The 18,755-nt window shown below is 42.4% G+C and overlaps 1 protein-coding gene across 1 annotated transcript in view; it reads left to right on the top strand.

The window, feature by feature from the left end:
- Positions 1–18,755, top strand: part of SH3GL1 (SH3 domain containing GRB2 like 1, endophilin A2) — a 200,717-nt gene that overhangs the window by 134,531 nt on the left and 47,431 nt on the right. The window contains exon 6 of the mRNA XM_044306712.1: positions 3,640–3,798. Within this exon, the coding sequence (XP_044162647.1) occupies positions 3,640–3,798 (159 nt within the window). The remainder of the gene's footprint in view (positions 1–3,639; positions 3,799–18,755) is intronic.

Here is an 18,755-nt window from a genome sequence, read left to right as displayed (position 1 = left end):
TTATGCAAGATTAAAGGACTGCTTTTAGCAACACAACAGTGGTGAGTGCCGCCCCATTTCCTCTTTTTATTATTGGATTCTGTTGCCTCTTTAAGGGCTGTGTACCGCTATACTTTATTGAGACGTGGACGTGCGGTTGATTGATTTTTGGAGTGTGTGTGTTTGGCGTTTTGTATACCCAGCAGCTGTGCCGCCGTGCTTTCTACTGTGGACTGTATCCACAAGAAGTATGTTTGTTCTGCTTTCCCCAGCCCCTACCTAGTGCTATCAGCAATTAAGCATGGTCACAACGGTTGACGTCCAGCCTAGATATGTCACCGCTAAGGCCAGTAATTGGCCTAATCAGGGTGGATAAAAATCTATGATTTTTTATTTTTTTAAAAATCGAAAAAAAATGATTTTTTTTATTTTATTTAACCACTTCAACCCCGCTAGCTGAAACCCCCTTAATGACCAGGCCACTTTTTACACTTCTGCACTACACTACTTTCACCGTTTATTGCTCGGTCATGCAACTTACCACCCAAATGAATTTTACCTCCTTTTCTTCTCACTAATAGAGCTTTCATTTAGTGGTATTTCATTGCTGCTGACATTTTTACTTTTTTTGTTATTAATCAAAATTTTACTATTTTTTTTGCAAAAAAATGACATTTTTCACTTTCAGCTGTAAAATTTTGCAAAAAAAACTACATCCATATATAAATTTTAAGCTAAATTTATTGTTCTACATGTCTTTGATAAAAAAAAATAAAAAATTTTGGGCCCCAAAAAAAATGGTTTGGGTAAAAGTTATAGCGTTTACAAACCATGGTACAAAAATGTGAATTTCCGCTTTTTGAAGCAGCTCTGACTTTCTGAGCACCTGTCATGTTTCCTGAAGTTCTACAATGCCCAGACAGTAGAAAACCCCCACAAATGACCCCATTTCGGAAAGTAGACACCCTAAGGTATTCGCTGATGGGCATAGTGAGTTCATAGAACTTTTTATTTTTTGTCACAAGTTAGCGGAAAATTATGATTTTTTTTATTTTTATTTTTTTCTTCTTACAAAGTTTCATATGCCACTAACTTGTGACAAAAAATAAAAACTTCCATGAACTTACTATGCCCATCACAAAATACCTTGGGGTGTCTTCTTTCCAAAATGGGGTCACTTGTGGCGTAGTTATACTGCCCTGGCAATTTAGGGGCCCTAATGCGTGCGAAGTAGTTTGCAATCAAAATCTGTAAAAAATGACCGGTGAAATCCGAAAGGTGCACTTTGGAATATGTGCCTCTTTGCCCACTTAGGCTGTAATAAAGTGTCACACATCAGGTATCGCCGTACTCAGGAGAAGTTGGGGAATGTGTTTTGGGGTGTCATTTTACATATACCCATGCTGGGTGAGAGAAATATCTTGGCAAAAGACAACTTTTCCAATTTTTTTTATACAAAGTTGGCATTTGACCAAGATATTTATCTCACCCAGCATGGGGATATGTAAAATGACACCCCAAAACACATTCCCCAACTTCTACTGAGTATGGCGATACCACATGTGTGACACTTTTTTGCAACCAAGGTGGGCAAAGGGGCACATATTCCAAAGTGCACCTTTCGGATTTCGCAGGCCATTTTTTACACATTTTGATTGCAAAGTACTTCTCACACATTTGGGCTTCTAAATTGCCAGGGCAGTATAACTACGCCACAAGTGACCCCATTTTGGAAAGAAGACACCCCAAGGTATTCCGTGAGGGGCATGGCGAGTTCCTAGAATTTTATATTTTTTGTCACAAGTTAGCGGAAAATTATGATTTTTTTTTTCCTTACAAAGTCTCATATTCCACTAACTAGGAGGGCATTTTTAGACATTTGGATCCCAGACTTCTTCTCACGCTTTCGGGCCCCTAAAATGCCAGGCCAGTATAAATACCCCACATGTGACCCCATTTTGGAAAGAAGACACCCCAAGGTATTCAATGAGGGGCATGGCGAGTTCATAGAAATTCTTTTTTTTTTGCACAAGTTAGCGGAAATAGATTTTTAGTTTTTTTTGTATTTTCTCACAAAGTCTCCCTTTCCGCTAACTTGGGACAAAAATTTCAATCTTTCATGGACTCAATATGCCCCTCACGGAATACCTTGGGGTGTCTTCTTTCCGAAATGGGGTCACATGTGGGGTATTTATACTGCCCTGGCATTTTAGGGGCCATAAAGCGTGAGAAGAAGTCTGGAATATAAATGTCTAAAAAATTTTACGCATTTGGATTCCGTGAGGGGTATGGTGAGTTCATGTGAGATTTTATTTTTTGACACAAGTTAGTGGAATATGAGACTTTGTAAGAAAAAAAAATATATAAAAATTTACGCTAACTTGGGCCATACACACTCCCTGATCACCCCGTCATTGATCACCCCCCCTGTAAGGCTCCATTCAGACGTCCGTATGATTTTTACGGATCCACGCATACATGGATCGGATCCGGAAAACACATACGGACGTCTGAATGGAGCCTTACAGGGGGTGATCAATGACAGGGGGGGTAATCACCCATATAGACTCCCTGATCACCCCCCTGTCATTTATCACCCCCCTGTAAGGCTCCATTCAGACGTCCGTATGTGTTTTGCGGATCCGATCCATGTATCCGTGGATCCGTAAAAATCATACGGACGTCTGAATGGAGCCTTACAGGGGGGTGCTCAGGGAGTCTATATGGGGTGATCAGTGGTTCATAAGGGGGTTAATAAGTGACAGGGGGGTGTAGTGTAGTGATGTTTGGTGCTACTTTACTGAGCTACATGTGTACATGTGTGGTGGTCGATCCAAGCAAAAGGGACCACCAGAGGACCAGGTAGCAGGTATATTAGACGCTGTTATCAAAACAGCGTCTAATATACCTGTTAGGGGTTAAAAAAAATCACATCTCCAGCCTGCCAGCGAGCGATCGCCGCTGGCAGGCTGGAGATCCACTCGCTTACCTTCCGTTCCTGTGAACGCGCGCGCCTGTGTGCACGCGTTCACAGGAAATCTAGCCTCTCGCGAGATGACGCACGGATGCATCCAGGAGGGATGAATCTACCTCCTCCAGGACGCATCCGTGCGTTAGGCAGTCCTGGAGCGGTTAAAGAAAGTCACACCAGTGAACTGGTGGAAGTCACTTAAAATATATATATTTTCTTTAGCCAAATTAGTTAACAAACATGGATGTTTAAGCAAATAACATGCTGTAATGTTATTGTTTCAGTTGATTAAATCCTATTTAAATTGTTATTATTAAGGTAATGATTATTTTTCTCCTTCCTAAGTACAACAGAAAAATTGTCCAAATATGAATCTTTATGTAAAAAACTATGATTTAAATCAAGCCTTACTGACTAGTGATTAAAATTGTGATTTTAAATCGGTTTGATTTAAATCAAATCCAACCTGGGCCTAATACATGCACGTGAACCTATCCATTCAGAAGTTTACAAACTGAGACTGGAAGAAGGGAGCCAGATATCCAGAATGGTTCAGTGGGGAGCAGCTGCATAATGGTTTTTCAGCAGGCTGGGGTTGAAAATCGAAGAAAAGCTGGCCAACCCTTTTAAAGTTATTTTTGTTTCTTTTCCTTATTCATTGGTAAGAACTACCTCCTTGTTCCTTTCAGCACCATCTAAAGAAGTTAGAAGGACGTAGATTGGATTATGACTACAAAAAAAAGCGCCAAGGGAAGATCCCAGATGAAGAGCTGCGACAAGCATTAGAGAAGTTTATAGAATCTAAAGAAGTGGCAGAGACGAGTATGCTCAATCTTTTGGATACTGATGTAAGAAAAATAAATATTATTTATTCCTTGTTCTTTTAATCCTGAAAGGGTTTTCTTGGCCTACAGGGAAAGGGCATTTTAGCATCTGCATCGAGGTACTGTATAGGAGTTTGTGGAAGTAGAATTTAATTATAAAACCCTTGTAGCCTTGAAACTGTGTACATACATGTATGCATCAGCCTTAACATTGAAACCACTTCTGTTGGAGCCACCGAGACTGATCAGTCTTCAGTGAGCCTTTGGCGCCCATGGCCCTGTTGCCTGTTCACTTGTTGTCCTTGCTTGGGTAACTCTTGGTAGATATTAACCACTGCATACCAAGAACACCTCACAAGTCTTGCCAACTGTTAACTTGCTAATATCCCTCCCCTTGACAAGAACTATTGTCGCAAGATACTTCAGTTAACATTTGAGTGGTTGTAATGTTATGGCAGATTTCATCCATATAATATATGGTATACTACATATAATTATCTCCACCCCCTAAATTTGTTATATGTTTTCCTTGGAAAAGTAGAGAGAGCTGACATTTACTTCTGATGTATGTATACTGTATATTATAGAGCCGATAAGTAATACAGGTACCTTCTAATGCCATTACGGTTTTTCTGAACAGTCATGCGCCCTCACGTTGCAGTGTTACATAGTGTTTGTTATATCCACTTGCCTTTTTTTCATTAGAATAAGATTAATAATATTCATTATTTACCTGTTGAATTGGCCACTTTTTAATGCAGCCATACCAGTCATCACCTCCAGGTGTTTGAGGCCAGTGATTGAGAGCACCTGGTGTGAACATGACGCCAGCACTGCTGTCCTGCAAGCAAAGACTAGCGGAGAGAACCAAAATGGCAGCACTGGAACAGTGGGCGATTCAAGGAGCAAGTAATGCTTATTTTATAGTGAAACTCTATTTATAGATGAAGGGGGTAGTCGTAGAGTTATTAAGTCAATATCACTGAAATACGACTACCTAAAATTTAACATTTATTTAGGTCGATTAAAATTCCCTAAATGAGGGACAACTTGTACCACAACACACAAAAATACATACAGTACAATAAACACACGAACGAGCAAGATCAGACAGGTAGATTAGTATGAGAGGAAAGAAGGGGGGGAACGCGTCAGGGCAACCCGTGCCATGACACAATCAATCCCTACAATATCCCTTTAAAACTTCTCCTCAGCCCGGAGATGTGTCTTAATGGTAGGCACACTCCGTCCCCGTACCTATACTGTCTATCCTTGAAATGCCCTTTATGCACTATCCCATATGGATATCCGGGTAATAGTGTATAAGAAAAAAGATGTCGCTTAAATAGTCACGTGTCCCGACGCGTTTCCCCCCTTCCTCTCATCAAAGGGGTTCATCAGGGGACAAAAACAGTGTCCATTGAATACATAAAGTATTCAACAGTCGTCTGATAGATATAAACAGAAAACGGATCTTAAATCTGGAGGCCACAAAACAAAAGACCAAAAGGCCAAAAAAAGAGACCAAAAAGGCCGAGAAACTGACTATAGAGGGAGTCCGCACACAATAATGTATAGATACACAGACTAAAATCCCAGTAAAGAGTATACTTAGCTGGCACAGCTCCAAGTCAGCAGGTCTGGATACACCTGTTGTGTTGTGGCCTCCAGGGGGCAAGATGTGATGTAGCTCTGATGAACCCCTTTGATGAGAGGAAGGGGGGAAACGCGTCGGGACACGTGACTATTTAAGCGACATCTTTTTTCTTATACACTATTACCCGGATATCCATATGGGATAGTGCATAAAGGGCATTTCAAGGATAGACAGTATAGGTACGGGGACGGAGTGTGCCTACCATTAAGACACATCTCCGGGCTGAGGAGAAGTTTTAAAGGGATATTGTAGGGATTGATTGTGTCATGGCACGGGTTGCCCTGACGCGTTCCCCCCCTTCTTTCCTCTCATACTAATCTACCTGTCTGATCTTGCTCGTTCGTGTGTTTATTGTACTGTATGTATTTTTGTGTGTTGTGGTACAAGTTGTCCCTCATTTAGGGAATTTTAATCGACCTAAATAAATGTTAAATTTTAGGTAGTCGTATTTCAGTGATAATGCTTATTTTATACCATACTGCCCGAGCTACAATTTTTGCTAATCTCTGGCAATACCTTCCATTAAGACGGATAATCAAGGGAAAAAAACTATCATCTGAACGAGCACTCTGCCAACAGCTATCCATTGTATTTGACTAGCTTACTTCTATGTAGCCAACTATTTCTTGTACAGCTCTATATTTTGTTGCATGCATCCATGGGCCATCTTCCGCATTCCTTACTCCTGGGGAAACTTTCTGCCGCATTTTGTCATTTGTCTTTATATTTTTATTTTTTTTGTTACATCTTCATTTGATATTTTCATATTGTAATTTCTGTATTTTCTTCTTTTGTGTCATGGGACATGATTTCCAAATTCCAGTACTTAGCAATTATTGGCTTACTAGTTAGTCATTGTAACTATAGTGTCAGGTTTATATAGTAGTAAACATATTCTTATTATTTTAGTTTATTGCCAGGAAAAATGTTTCATATACTCTGAGAACTAGCTTGTATGTTTTGTGTTTGAGTACCAAATGATGAACAAAACATATTCTAGTTGTTGGTAATTTTTCATATGTTCACACTGCAGCATGCTGCAGTTTTATCTCCGTCCAAAATTCTGGAACACTTGCCGCAATGCATTGACATAAGTAGTAAGAGGGTATATGTTTCGTCAAACTAAAAGTGACAGGTACCATGCCCCCTTTTATACAGTTAAACCCGCCCCTTTTATATTGATTGATAGTGTTTGATATAAAGTTTATATCGCTTGATACTGCTTGATATTAAGTTTATATCGTTTGATACTGCTGATATAAAGAGTATATTGATATTGTTTGATATAAAGTTTATAGTTTGATATAAAATTTATAGTGTTTGATATAAAGTTTATATCGCTTGATATTGTTTGATATAAAGAGTATTCGTCTCTTTTAAAATTTATAGGGCTAATTATTAAAATGTATAGTTCGAGCTATTAAAATGAGCTATTAAAATTTATAGTGTTTGATATTAAATTTATAGTGTTTGATATTAAAATGTATAGTGCCTGATATTTTAATATAATAGTATTAAAATCAAACGATGACAAATATAATTCGGTTAAAAAGCTTTATTCATTTTGTTATTTGCAACATTCACGTAGGGACAGGCACGTTTGCTTGTAATTACAGCATCGTATACATAAGCGTTTAATGCGCTTTGTTACAAATGATCGCACAATACGGTAATTTTTTCTAAAATCGTTAGTTAACATTTTTAAAACATTTTCAAAAGATATTCCTTTAGCGAGACATTGTAAGATATAGATACAGTAATGGCCGCAGACAGAGCTAACGGCGTCTTGTATTTGTCTGTTTTGATATCTTATAGTCTTAGAATTTTTATATAAAAACTGCATAAAGTCGCCTGGAAATAATTCATTTGCGGGGGATAAACCATAACTATCAAAAAAATTGATATATCATTCGGGTATAATATAATTAAAATCCAATGCTTCCCCTGCTGATACGAATTATCCGTATTTACAATGTAGGCCGCGGGCCTGTCGATGATTTTACCCCCCCCCGGTAATAAATCACACGGGAATACACCTTTAAATATGCGCCTGGCGTTAATATCAGCTTTAATAACACATGCAATTTCATAATTATTCATGTCTATTGAAAGTCATATAATACCTCCCGACGATTATTTATTTCAATAATATTTTCATGAACTGAATATACAATCATATTAATTGTGTTCGTAATCGGTTCGGCAAATCTAATTTCAGCTCGCAGATTGCCAGTTTTTACTAGAGAGAAATGACCGCCTGGCTCTTGATCCGGCGATAAATCAAAAGCGAACAAAGTGTAACCGTTCAAAAACTCGTGTCGATCGACGGATAAAGCGTTGTCTGTCGGCCTTGTGTTTCCCCGAAATATGTACTAGTGACATATATTCACGAACAGCTGATTCGTCTTGGAAGTTAGGTTGAAAAGGTTTTGCCGGTATCTGTTGACCATCCAAATATAAGGCTGCATAATTCACATTATAGTGGTTGAAGCACAAAGGGTTTCTTTGGTAACTCCCCGAAAATGATTCGTTATCCACAAACGCTAGTATTACTGTTTTTTGGTAGGTTGCCGAGGAAAAGATTCTCGTGGTTACATATACGAGTGCCGGTGGGTACGCTATACACTTTAAGCGACGCCCGATCGATCGAGTACTTTGCGTTGGCGGTTAACAGAGCGTGACTGTGACCGATTCTTACAGCGGGCGATACTTGTACTCTTTTGACAAACAGGGAAGCGTGCTGTATTTGTACTTTAAAATGGGCCGCCTCGGCCGACATAAGGCAGAAAGTGTCTTTTTGTTTCTTGTCAATTTTATCTTTAGATCTAAACCGTTCAGTATTAACTTCGATTGATTAAATATATCGGCGTAAATGGGGCCCATTAATTCAACACTCCTAGAATGGGCTGAATACTTTGATCGCTTGCTGAAGCCGTCATTACGCCCGTCGAGAACCGGGTCATCATGATGTCCCGCTGTGTCTTTATAGAATAAACCGGCTGTAAATTGGGACGCTAAAGTTTGTGAATTATAATTTATTAGGGACTCTATATACGCTCTATACGTATAAAGGTTGTCGCTTCTTGAAATCAGCATGTCGCCGAGAGTTATATCCAGTTGATTAAAAAGACTCGCTATAGGGTAGTTAATAAGTGCAACGCGGGATCCTTCTGGTATGGGTGTGTTATCAGGACTATCGATTTTGCAAACGACGTGTAACAATGTGTTATTAAGGTCGTAATAATATTCACCACTGCCCGTGATGTAGAATTCCAAAGGGGCATTGTCAGTGATTGCGGCGATTGGCTGCACCTCTACATAAATCGATTTTTCAATGCTTGTTTGGGTAGGAGGTATTTGAAAGATATCCATCTCTGATTTGGCGTACTCGGCGGATGCGTCATGCACGAAAGCCATAGCGGCGGCCTAGAAGATGTCACTCGGTGAGCGACTTCTTGTTTTCTGTCGGCGACGTCTCCTAGGTTGTGCTACTTTATTGATAAAAGTTGGTAAGACAATGGCAGCGCGTTCACGTTTTCTTTTACGCGTTTTTTTTACGTATTTGTACGACACCAGAGCCCTCCTGGTTCTGAGTCGACCTATTTATACGATCCATAAAGGCTGTCGAAGCCGTAGTGACAACGTCTTTAGCGATGTTACGAGCTGCTGTTTTCACGTGCGGTTTTGCAAGCTCCACACCTTTCTTAAATAGGGGAACGACACGACACATGTGTTTTGGGGTGTCATTTTACATATACCCATGCTGGGTGAGAGAAATATCCTGGCAAAAGACAACTTTTCCAATTTTTCTATACAAAGTTGGCATTTGATCAAGATGTTTATCTCACCCAGCATGGGTATATGTAAAATGACACCCCAAAACACATTCCCCAACTTCTCCTGAGTACGGCGATACCAGATGTGTCACACTTTTTTGCAGCCTAGATGCGCAAAGGTGCCCAAATTCCTTTTAGGAGGGCATTTTTAGACATTTGGATCCCAGACTTCTTCTCACGCTTTAGGGCCCCTAAAAAGCCAGGGCAGTATAAATACCCCACATGTGACCCCACTTTGGAAAGAAGACACCCCAAGGTATCCAATGAGGGGCCTGGCAAGTTCATAGAAAAAAAAAAAATTCGCATAAGTTAGCGGAAATTGATTTTTTTTTTGTTTTTTCCTCACAAAGTCTCACTTTCCGCTAACTTAGGACAAAAATTTAAATCTTTCATGGACTCAATATGCCCCTCAGAAAATACCTTGGGGTGTCTTCTTTCCAAAATGGGGTCAGTTGTGGGGTGTTTGTACTGCCCTGGCATTTGAGGGTCTCCGCAATCATTACATGTATGGCCAGCATTAGGAGTTTCTGCTATTCTCCTTATATTGAGCATACAGGTAATGAGATTTTTTTTTCCGTTCAGCCTCTGGGCTGAAAGAAAAAAATGAACGGCACAGATTTCTTCATTCGCATCGATCAATGTGGATGAAAAAATCTCTACCCAAAAAAAAAAATGGAGGGGAAAGGCGTCTGCCAGGACATAGGAGCTCCGCCCAACATCCATACCCACTTAGCTCGTATGCCCTGGCAAACCAGATTTCTCCATTCACATCAATCGATGTGGATGAATAAATCATTGCCGGGATTTTTTTTTATAGTTTTTTATATATATATATATATATATATATATATATATATATATATATATATACACACAAAGTGTTTGCCAAAGCATAGGAACGCCGCCTCCTCCTCAGCTCGTATGCCTCGGCAAACGTATCTGTTACTGCAGAGGAGAAAATCTCGTCTTGCAGCGCCGCATACACCGACTTGCGTGTAATCTGACAGCAGCGCAATGCTTCTGTCAGAATGCACATCAGTGCTGCAGCTAATCGATCGGTTGGTCCACCTGGAAGGTAAAAAAAAAACAGGCCGCAACGCAATAATTTTATTAACTTTGCAACAGAACATATAAACTTTAACTTTTTTAACTGAACATTAACCTTTTTGCTTACTGGTGTTTTTTTGTTTTTTTTTTTGTTTTTTTTACCTTTATAGAACAAACCTCTCCTTCCCCATGGGTCAATGTGCAAAGCGCAAATCGCCCAAAGATGTGGCGAAGTGCGTTATGCACTTTGTCCCATGTGAAAGGAGACGTTTGCAGCAGCAGTGAGTGAATGGGCCCTAATAGCCCTGTGTGCCTGTCCTGGTGAGATGATCCCTATGCTAATAGTGTACCTGTGAGTGGTACTTCCAGAAACACTCTCCAAAGCATAGGGCAGGGTGGTCAGGACAGTCAGGACAGAAATAGCGGGTGTCACGCCTTATTCCACTCCTGCTACAGACACGACCTCTTTTTCGGGGTGACGGTTGGGTTGAGGTACCAGGAACGACATTGGGGAACTGTCGCTCGTGTAGACGGCTAACTACACTGGTGGATGGGGCCACGGAACCTCCTGGGTACAGGAGGTTCTCGATGATCTCTTCCTGAAATTTGAGGAAGGATCCAGTTCTCCCAGCCTTACTGTAGAGAACAAAACTATTGTACAGAGCCAATTGAATTAAATATACAGACACCTTTTTATACCAGCGTCTGGTTCTGCGGGAAACTAAATACGGAGACAACATCTGGTCATTGAAGTCCACCCCTCCCATGTGAAGGTTATAGTCGTGGACTGAGAGGGGCTTTTCAATGACACGGGTTGCTCGCTCAATTTGTATTGTCGTGTCTGCGTGAATGGAGGAGAGCATGTAAACGTCACGCGAGCAGTTCTTCGTTACACAGTGCGGGCCTCTGCCCCCTTGCAAGACGGGTGGTAACGAGCCGTTGGGGGAAGCCCGCGCGACTAGTTCGCGCGGTACCACAGGCGCCAATCCGTTCTAGAAACAAATGCCTAAAGAGGGCCACACTTGTGTAAAAATTGTCCACATAAAGATGGTACCCCTTGCCGAATAAGGGTGACACCAAGTCCCAAACTGTCTTCCCACTGCTCCCCAAGTAGTCAGGGCAACCGACCGGCTCCAGGGTCTGATCTTTTCCCTCATAGATCCAAAATTTGTGGGTATAGCCTGTGGCCCTTTCACAGAGCTTATACAATTTGACCCCATACCGGGCGCGCTTGCTTGGGAATGTATTGTTTGAAGCCAAGGCGCCCGGTAAAATGTATCAGGGACTCGTCTACGCAGATGTTTTGCTCTGGGGTATACAAATCTGCAAATTTCTGGTTGAAATGGTCTATGAGGGGCCAAATTTTGTGGAGCCGATCAAAAGCAGGGTGGCCCCTGGGACGGGAGGCGGTGTTGTCACTAAAGTGCAGGAAACGCAGGATGGCCTCAAAACGTGCCCTGGACATAGCAGCAGAGAACATGGGCATGTGATGAATCGGGTTCGTGGACCAATATGACCGCAATTCATGCTTTTTTTTGTCAGGCCCATGTTGAGGAGGAGGCCCAGAAAAGTTTTAATTTCGGAAACTTGGACTGGTTTCCACCGGAAAGGCTGGGCATAAAAGCTTCCCGGGTTAGCGGTGATAAATGGTGTGGCATACCTGTTTGTTTCGGCCACAACTATGTCTAAGAGCTCCGCAGTCAAGAACAGCTCAAAAAATCCCAGGGCCGAACCGATCTGAGCTGTCTCAACCCGAACTCCAGACTGGGCAGTGAAAGGGAAAACTACAGGTGCGTCTGAAGTTGGGGACTGCCAATCAGGGTTTGCCAGCACCTCTGGGATTCTAGGGGCTCTACGGGCACGTCTTTGCGGTGGCTGCGACGGGGTCACTACTGCACGTGCCACCGTACCAGCTTCAACTGCCCTTCTGGTGCTCGCTACTTCACCAGGTTGTACGGCAGTGCTGGTACTAGGTCCAGGGAGGGCTGGGCTGCTGGTGTATGCCTCACCACGTAATCCGACAGCACCAGCCCCACTCTGCTGCTCTTGAAGCGGATCCTGCGCAACCTGTGGTCTAGCAACACGGGGCCGGGTACGCCTGGTGGTATCAGGGACCTCAGCCTCCTCGTCCGAACTTTGGGTCAGAGAGCCACTGCTTTCTACAGGTTCGTATTCTGACCCGCTGGATTCATCAGATGAGGGTTCCCACTCCTCATCCGACTGGGTCAGAAGCCTGTAGGCCTCTTAAGAGGAATACCCCCTGTTTTGACATTTTGGGCAACTAAATTTAGGGGTATTCCCTGAGACTACCCAAGCAAGCCTGTCTTACAAAGGGGAGGCTAGCGAAGTACCGGAGGCCGCTGCGGTTAATAAAAAATATCAAAACTGATTTTTTTTTTTATCGCCGCAGTGCGTGTAAAGTGATTGTGCAGTGATCAAAAAAAAAATTTTTTTTGTCACTGCGGTGGGGCGGGCGTGGGCGAACGCACGTGTGGGCGACCGATCAGGCCTGATCGGGCAAACACTGCGTTTTGGGTGGAGGGCGAACTAAAGTGACACTAGTACTATTATAGATCTGACACAGTTTTGATCACTTCCAGATACTATGAAAGTACAAATGCTGATTAGCGATACGCTAATCAGCGAATAACGGACTGCGGTGCGGTGCGGTGGGCTGGGCGCTAACTGATCGCTAACTACCTAACCAAGGGGCCTAAACTATACCTAAAACCTAACGGTCAATACCAGTGAAAAAAAAAAGTGACAGTTTACACTGATCACTTTTTCTTTCACTAGTGATTGACAAAGGGGTGATCAAAGGGTTAATTGGGGTTCAGGGGGGTGATCTGGGGCTAAAGTGTAGTGTTTGGTGTACTCACTGTGAAGCCTGCTCCTCTGCTGGATCCAACCGACGAAAAGAACCAGCAGAGGAGCAGGCAGCCATATAACAGATCATATTTACAAATATGATCTGTTATCTGGCGCTGTGATAGGTTTTTTTGAAAATCATCAGCTTGCCAGCCGCGATCATTGGCTGGCAAGCTGATGACGAAATGGTCTTCTTCGAAATGCCGGCCCGAACTGCGCATGCGCAGGCCGCATAGCGCGTCATCTCGCGTCTCGCGAGATGACGCGTATATGCGTCGTTGTGCGCAGCGCTGCCGCCTCCGGACCGCACATCTGCGTTAGGCGGTCCGGGGCGGGTAATATCGGAATTAATTTTTTTTCTCTTTTGATGAAACTAGAGCAATCCCCTTTATAATAATATATTAAGAAATAATGGGTAGCTTATTTAAGTTAAAACTTAACATTTAATAATGTATTGAAGATAAAATTATAGGCCCTTTAATTTCAAACACTAAGTTTCGTAACCACTGGTTACACTATTCTCCTAATAGATGGTGGAGATGGGAGAGGGCCGTATATAGGGACAGCAAAATGATGATGACAGGCAGGATGAAATGTACGTAAGTACTAAGACAGAAAGATACAGTGCTGGGTCGAAACCCTAGGCAGCCCTGTCAATCTCTCTTCGTCACCCTAGCTGATGCTCTGACCCTAATGTCACCCTCCGAAAAGGGGAGGTGACTGGGATCGGAGAATTTTGCAAAGAGAGACATGGTGGATCTTTTATCTTCAAACTGTGATCCCTTTGGGTCTCAACGAGCAGCTGTCATTTAGCTGCTACATAGAGTCCTAAAGCATCTCTCTCTCTTCCCACAGCTGGGGACCGATCCCAGTCATTAACCCCCCCCCAGGCGGCATCTATAAACTTATGGAGCAAGATACCTTATTGCCCCACATTAAATCTGTCTAGGATATTATTAGAAAAGGAGCACTAACTTAAGGTGCATTTGAGTAAATGTATATTACTGCCAGTTATTTGAGGAATCCCCTTATAAACTCTGATTTTCCACTGGGATAACTGCAGTATCAGGCAGGCCACTGGACTATAATTTGAATTTTAGTGGTAGCAGGGGATGAGCAAATTTGCCCGCTGATTCTACCCTGCACCACTAGACACCCGTTTCATACATGCGAAATAGAGAATGCTTGGCCGTTCGACACATACCAGATGAATACGGCTGGCTGCTTGGTGAACTAAATCTATCGGATTACGGCTTCCTTGTGATGACGGAACAGTCCGAGGGTTACCTGGCAACGGTAAATAAGCCTCTATACTATGTATCTCAGTAAGGAGATCGGTCATGTGACTATAGTTCAGACAGCTGACACATGACGCGGCGATGACGCTGCATGACGGTGAAAGGGTGTGCGATGGGGGCGGTACCACACGGCTATTTAAAGGACCCGCGAACATTGCGCTACTGCCACTGCTACACGCGGGACTCCGGGGAACACCTTCCACCCATCGTTGTCTGGAAACAGTCAGCATCTAGGACTGGAAAGATAAGTCGACAATGCTGAGATACCTGCACACCAATAGGATCCAGCACTATTGAGCATAAGACATTGCAGTGACCTCTTTTTCCTCCGTTGTAACTATTATCAATGGGAGGTCTACTGCAATGTACAATAAGTAGACACTTATGAATCAATGTGATTTGTTTTGTGACCTGATCTTAGGTTGGAACACTATTGTTTAGGACTGGAGTTTCACTTGGGCATCAAAGGCATGGGACCTTTCCTGGGTATTTGTCCGGGCTGTGAGATATGTGTATACGGACAACAACTCTGATGTAGTTTAACCTTGCGTATTTGAGTGTTTGTTTAACTAGACATTTATTTTTCAGCAATCACCCCATGCCATTAAGAGGTTAACTAAATCATACATTTTGGTCCTTGAAGGGTTTTTTCTATTTTACCCTTCACTACCACCCACTGGTTGTGTGATTTAGGGTCCAATCAGCTTTAGATCCATACCATTGGAATAATTGGCTGACCTAATACAATAGCCTGTCTGTATTGAGCAAATATCATACTCGCTCAGACCGGCCTATATACACCATAATACAATATATGCCTTGTGACTCCACCTTTGTGACTGGAGACATGTACCTTGATTAAAGGGATCTCCTACAACTGCTTTTTTTTTTTTTTTGTCCCCTGATGAATCAGACATCAATGAGGAAACGCGTCGGGGCATTGTGATCTTTTCTTTTTTTTAAACTCGTTTTATTGAAAAAGAGTAACAAGGCACATACAGACGTGGACAAAATTGTTGGTACCCTTTGGTCAATGAAAGAAAAAGTCACAATGGTCACAGAAATAACTTTAATCTGACAAAAGTAATAATAAATTAAAATTCTATAAATGTTAACCAATGAAAGTCAGACATTGTTTTTCAACCATGCTTCAACAGAATTATGTAAAAAAATAAACTCATGAAACAGGCATGGACAAAAATGATGGTACCCCTAACTTAATATTTTGTTGCGCAACCTTTTGAGGCAATCACTGCAATCAAACGCTTCCTGTAACTGTCAATGAGACATCTGCACCTCTCAGCAGGTATTTTGGCCCACTCCTCATGAGCAAACTGCTCCAGTTGTGTCCGGTTTGAAGGGTGCCTTTTCCAGACTGCATGTTTCAGCTCCTTCCAAAGATGCTCAATAGGATTGAGGTCAGGGCTCATAGAAGGCCACTTTAGAATAGTCCAATTTTTTCCTCTTAGCCATTCTTGGGTGTTTTTAGCGGTGTGTTTTGGGTCATTGTCCTGTTGCAAGACCCATGACCTGCGACTGAGACCAAGCTTTCTGACACTGGCTAGTACATTTCTCTCTAGAATTCCTTGATAGTCTTGAGATTTCATTGTACCCTGCACAGATTCAAGACACCCTGTGCCAGACGCAGCAAAGCAGCCCCAGAACATAACAGAGCCTCCTCCATGTTTCACAGTAGGGACAGTGTTCTTTTCTTGATATGCTTCATTTTTTCGTCTGTGAACATACAGCTGATGTGCCTTGGCAAAAACTTCGATTTTTGTCTCATCTGTCCACAGGACATTCTCCCAGAAGCTTTGTGGCTTGTCAACATGTAGTTTGGCATATTCCAGTCTTGCTTTTTTATGATTCGTTTTCAACAATGGTGTCCTCCTTGGTCGTCTCCCATGTAGTCCACTTTGGCTCAAACAACGACGGATGGTGCGATCTGACACTGATGTTCCTTGAGCATGAAGTTCACCTTGAATCTCTTTAGAAGTCTTTCTAGGCTCTTTTGTTACCATTCGGATTATCCGTCTCTTAGATTTGTCATCAATTTTCCTCCTGCGGCCACGTCCAGGGAGGTTGGCTACAGTCCCATGGATCTTAAACTTATGAATAATATGTGCAACTGTACTCACAGGAACATCTAGTTGCTTGGAGATGGTCTTATAGCCTTTACCTTTAACATGCTTGTCTATAATTTTCTTTCTGATCTCTTGAGACAGCTCTTTCCTTTGCTTCCTCTGGTCCATGTCGAGTGTGGTACACACCATATCACCAAACAACACAGTGATTACCTGGAGCCATATATATATAGGCCCAATGGCTGATTACAAGGTTGTAGACACCTGTGATGCTAATTAGTGGACACACCTTGAATTAACATGTCCCTTTGGTCACATTATGTTCTGTGTTTTCTAGGGGTACCATCATTTTTGTCCATGCCTGTTTCATGAGTTTATTTTTTTACATAATTCTGTTGAAGCATGGTTGAAAAACAATGTCTGACTTTCATTGGTTAACATTTATAGAATTTTAATTTATTATTACTTTTGTCAGATTAAAGTTATTTCTGTGACCATTGTGACTTTTTCTTTCATTGACCAAAGGGTACCAACAATTTTGTCCACGTCTGTATATGGCATAGACATATGCATATCGTAAGATCACATGCAGTAGGTTACAGCAAGAATAATGCAGACATACCGGAGTAGTACACAGTACAGTACAATAAAATAAACAAAGAGTATACAATCATACAGATGTCGTTATTTCCTTCATGAGCACAGTGTGGACAATCAAAGTATGTGGGAGAGCACTTAGAGGCGCTATACCCCGCTCAGGGGTCGTCTGACCTTACAGAATTGGGCGAAATGGTTAAAGAAGAATCGCACCATAAACCCCAAACTTTCTGAAATTTGTCAGGGCACTTTCTATTCACATATAATACTTTCTCGTATGGGACGATCTGATTAACTAGCCTTTTCCAAATACCCACAGTAGGAAGATCCTCCGCCATCCACTTAAGGGCAATCACTTTGCGGGCCATAAACAGGGATTCACTGAGTAGTATTTTATTGTAGTGCGACCACCCGTCATTGTCAAATATACCCAGCAGACATACCTTGGCACACAGCGGAATCGGGCCCATACCCAGTGACGACAAAACTCTAAGGACATCCTGCCAGTATAATCTGATATGGGAGCATTCCCACATCATGTGCCAGAAGTCCGCGTTAGTCTGCAAGCATCTAAGGCAGTTAGGCTGAGGCATCCTCCCCATCTTATGCAGCCTGGTAGGAGTCAGGTAACTACGGTGCAACATATACAACTGTATCAGTCTGTTGTTAACCGAGGGTGACACAGAGGTGACAGCCTCCAACGCCTCCGTCCAATCCTCTGCAGTAAGATGAGGAATATTACCCCTCCACCTGGCCTCGGCTAGAATGGGTTGCGAGGACATTCGCAAACCCAGCAGATAAGTATAAAGGGCTGAAATCAAACCTCTAGGTCCCTGTGATTTAACTACACCGATTAAGGGATATGAAGAGATGGCCCTGCTCGGATCCCTAAACTGCACCTGCAGGGCGTGCCTGATCTGCAAGTATCTAAAAAATTGGGTGCGCTCTAGGCCAAATTTTTCCTGAATTTGGGAAAAGGAACAGAGAACGCCATTCTCATACAAGTCACGCAGCGCATGTATCCCTAAAGATGCCCAGACCTGAGTTCCCTCAATGGACTGTAGATGGGGAAGCAACGGATTATCCCACAGGGGTATATCATCTGCCCAGTCCTGATAACGCCTCAACTTGGAGTCTTTCCAAACCTGATGTGCTAGCTTGTGAATCTGCAATAGTTTCCCCGATATCGACCCTGCCCCTTCTAACACTGGCCATAAACTGGACAACCCCAAGTACTGCTGCAGGTAATATTCCATATTCACAAGAGGCTGCCCATTAACCCAACCGGCTAAAAATTTCAATTGACCCGCTAAGAAGTACAAGTGAAAATCCGGGAGCGCAGCGCCTCCCGACAACCTGGACCGCTGTAACGTGTGTAAGGCTAATTTATGTCTGGCCTTGCCCCAGATAAACTGCACCATTAAGGAGTGAAGCCTGTCAAAAAAATTCCTAGGTATTGGAGTGCAGGCATGTTCCAATAAATATAACCCCTTGGGTAATAGGATCATCTTTATCAAGTTAATCCGACCCATAATAGATATAGGCAACATTTTCCAGACTGCAAACTTGCTAGAAAAAACAGATTCCAAAGGGG

Source organism: Bufo gargarizans, chromosome 1 (genome assembly GCF_014858855.1).
Source record: "Bufo gargarizans isolate SCDJY-AF-19 chromosome 1, ASM1485885v1, whole genome shotgun sequence".
In the NCBI taxonomy this organism is placed as follows: domain Eukaryota; kingdom Metazoa; phylum Chordata; class Amphibia; order Anura; family Bufonidae; genus Bufo; species Bufo gargarizans.
The sequence above is the reverse complement of the archived record's forward strand: the minus strand, read 5'-3'. Positions and strand labels throughout refer to the sequence as shown.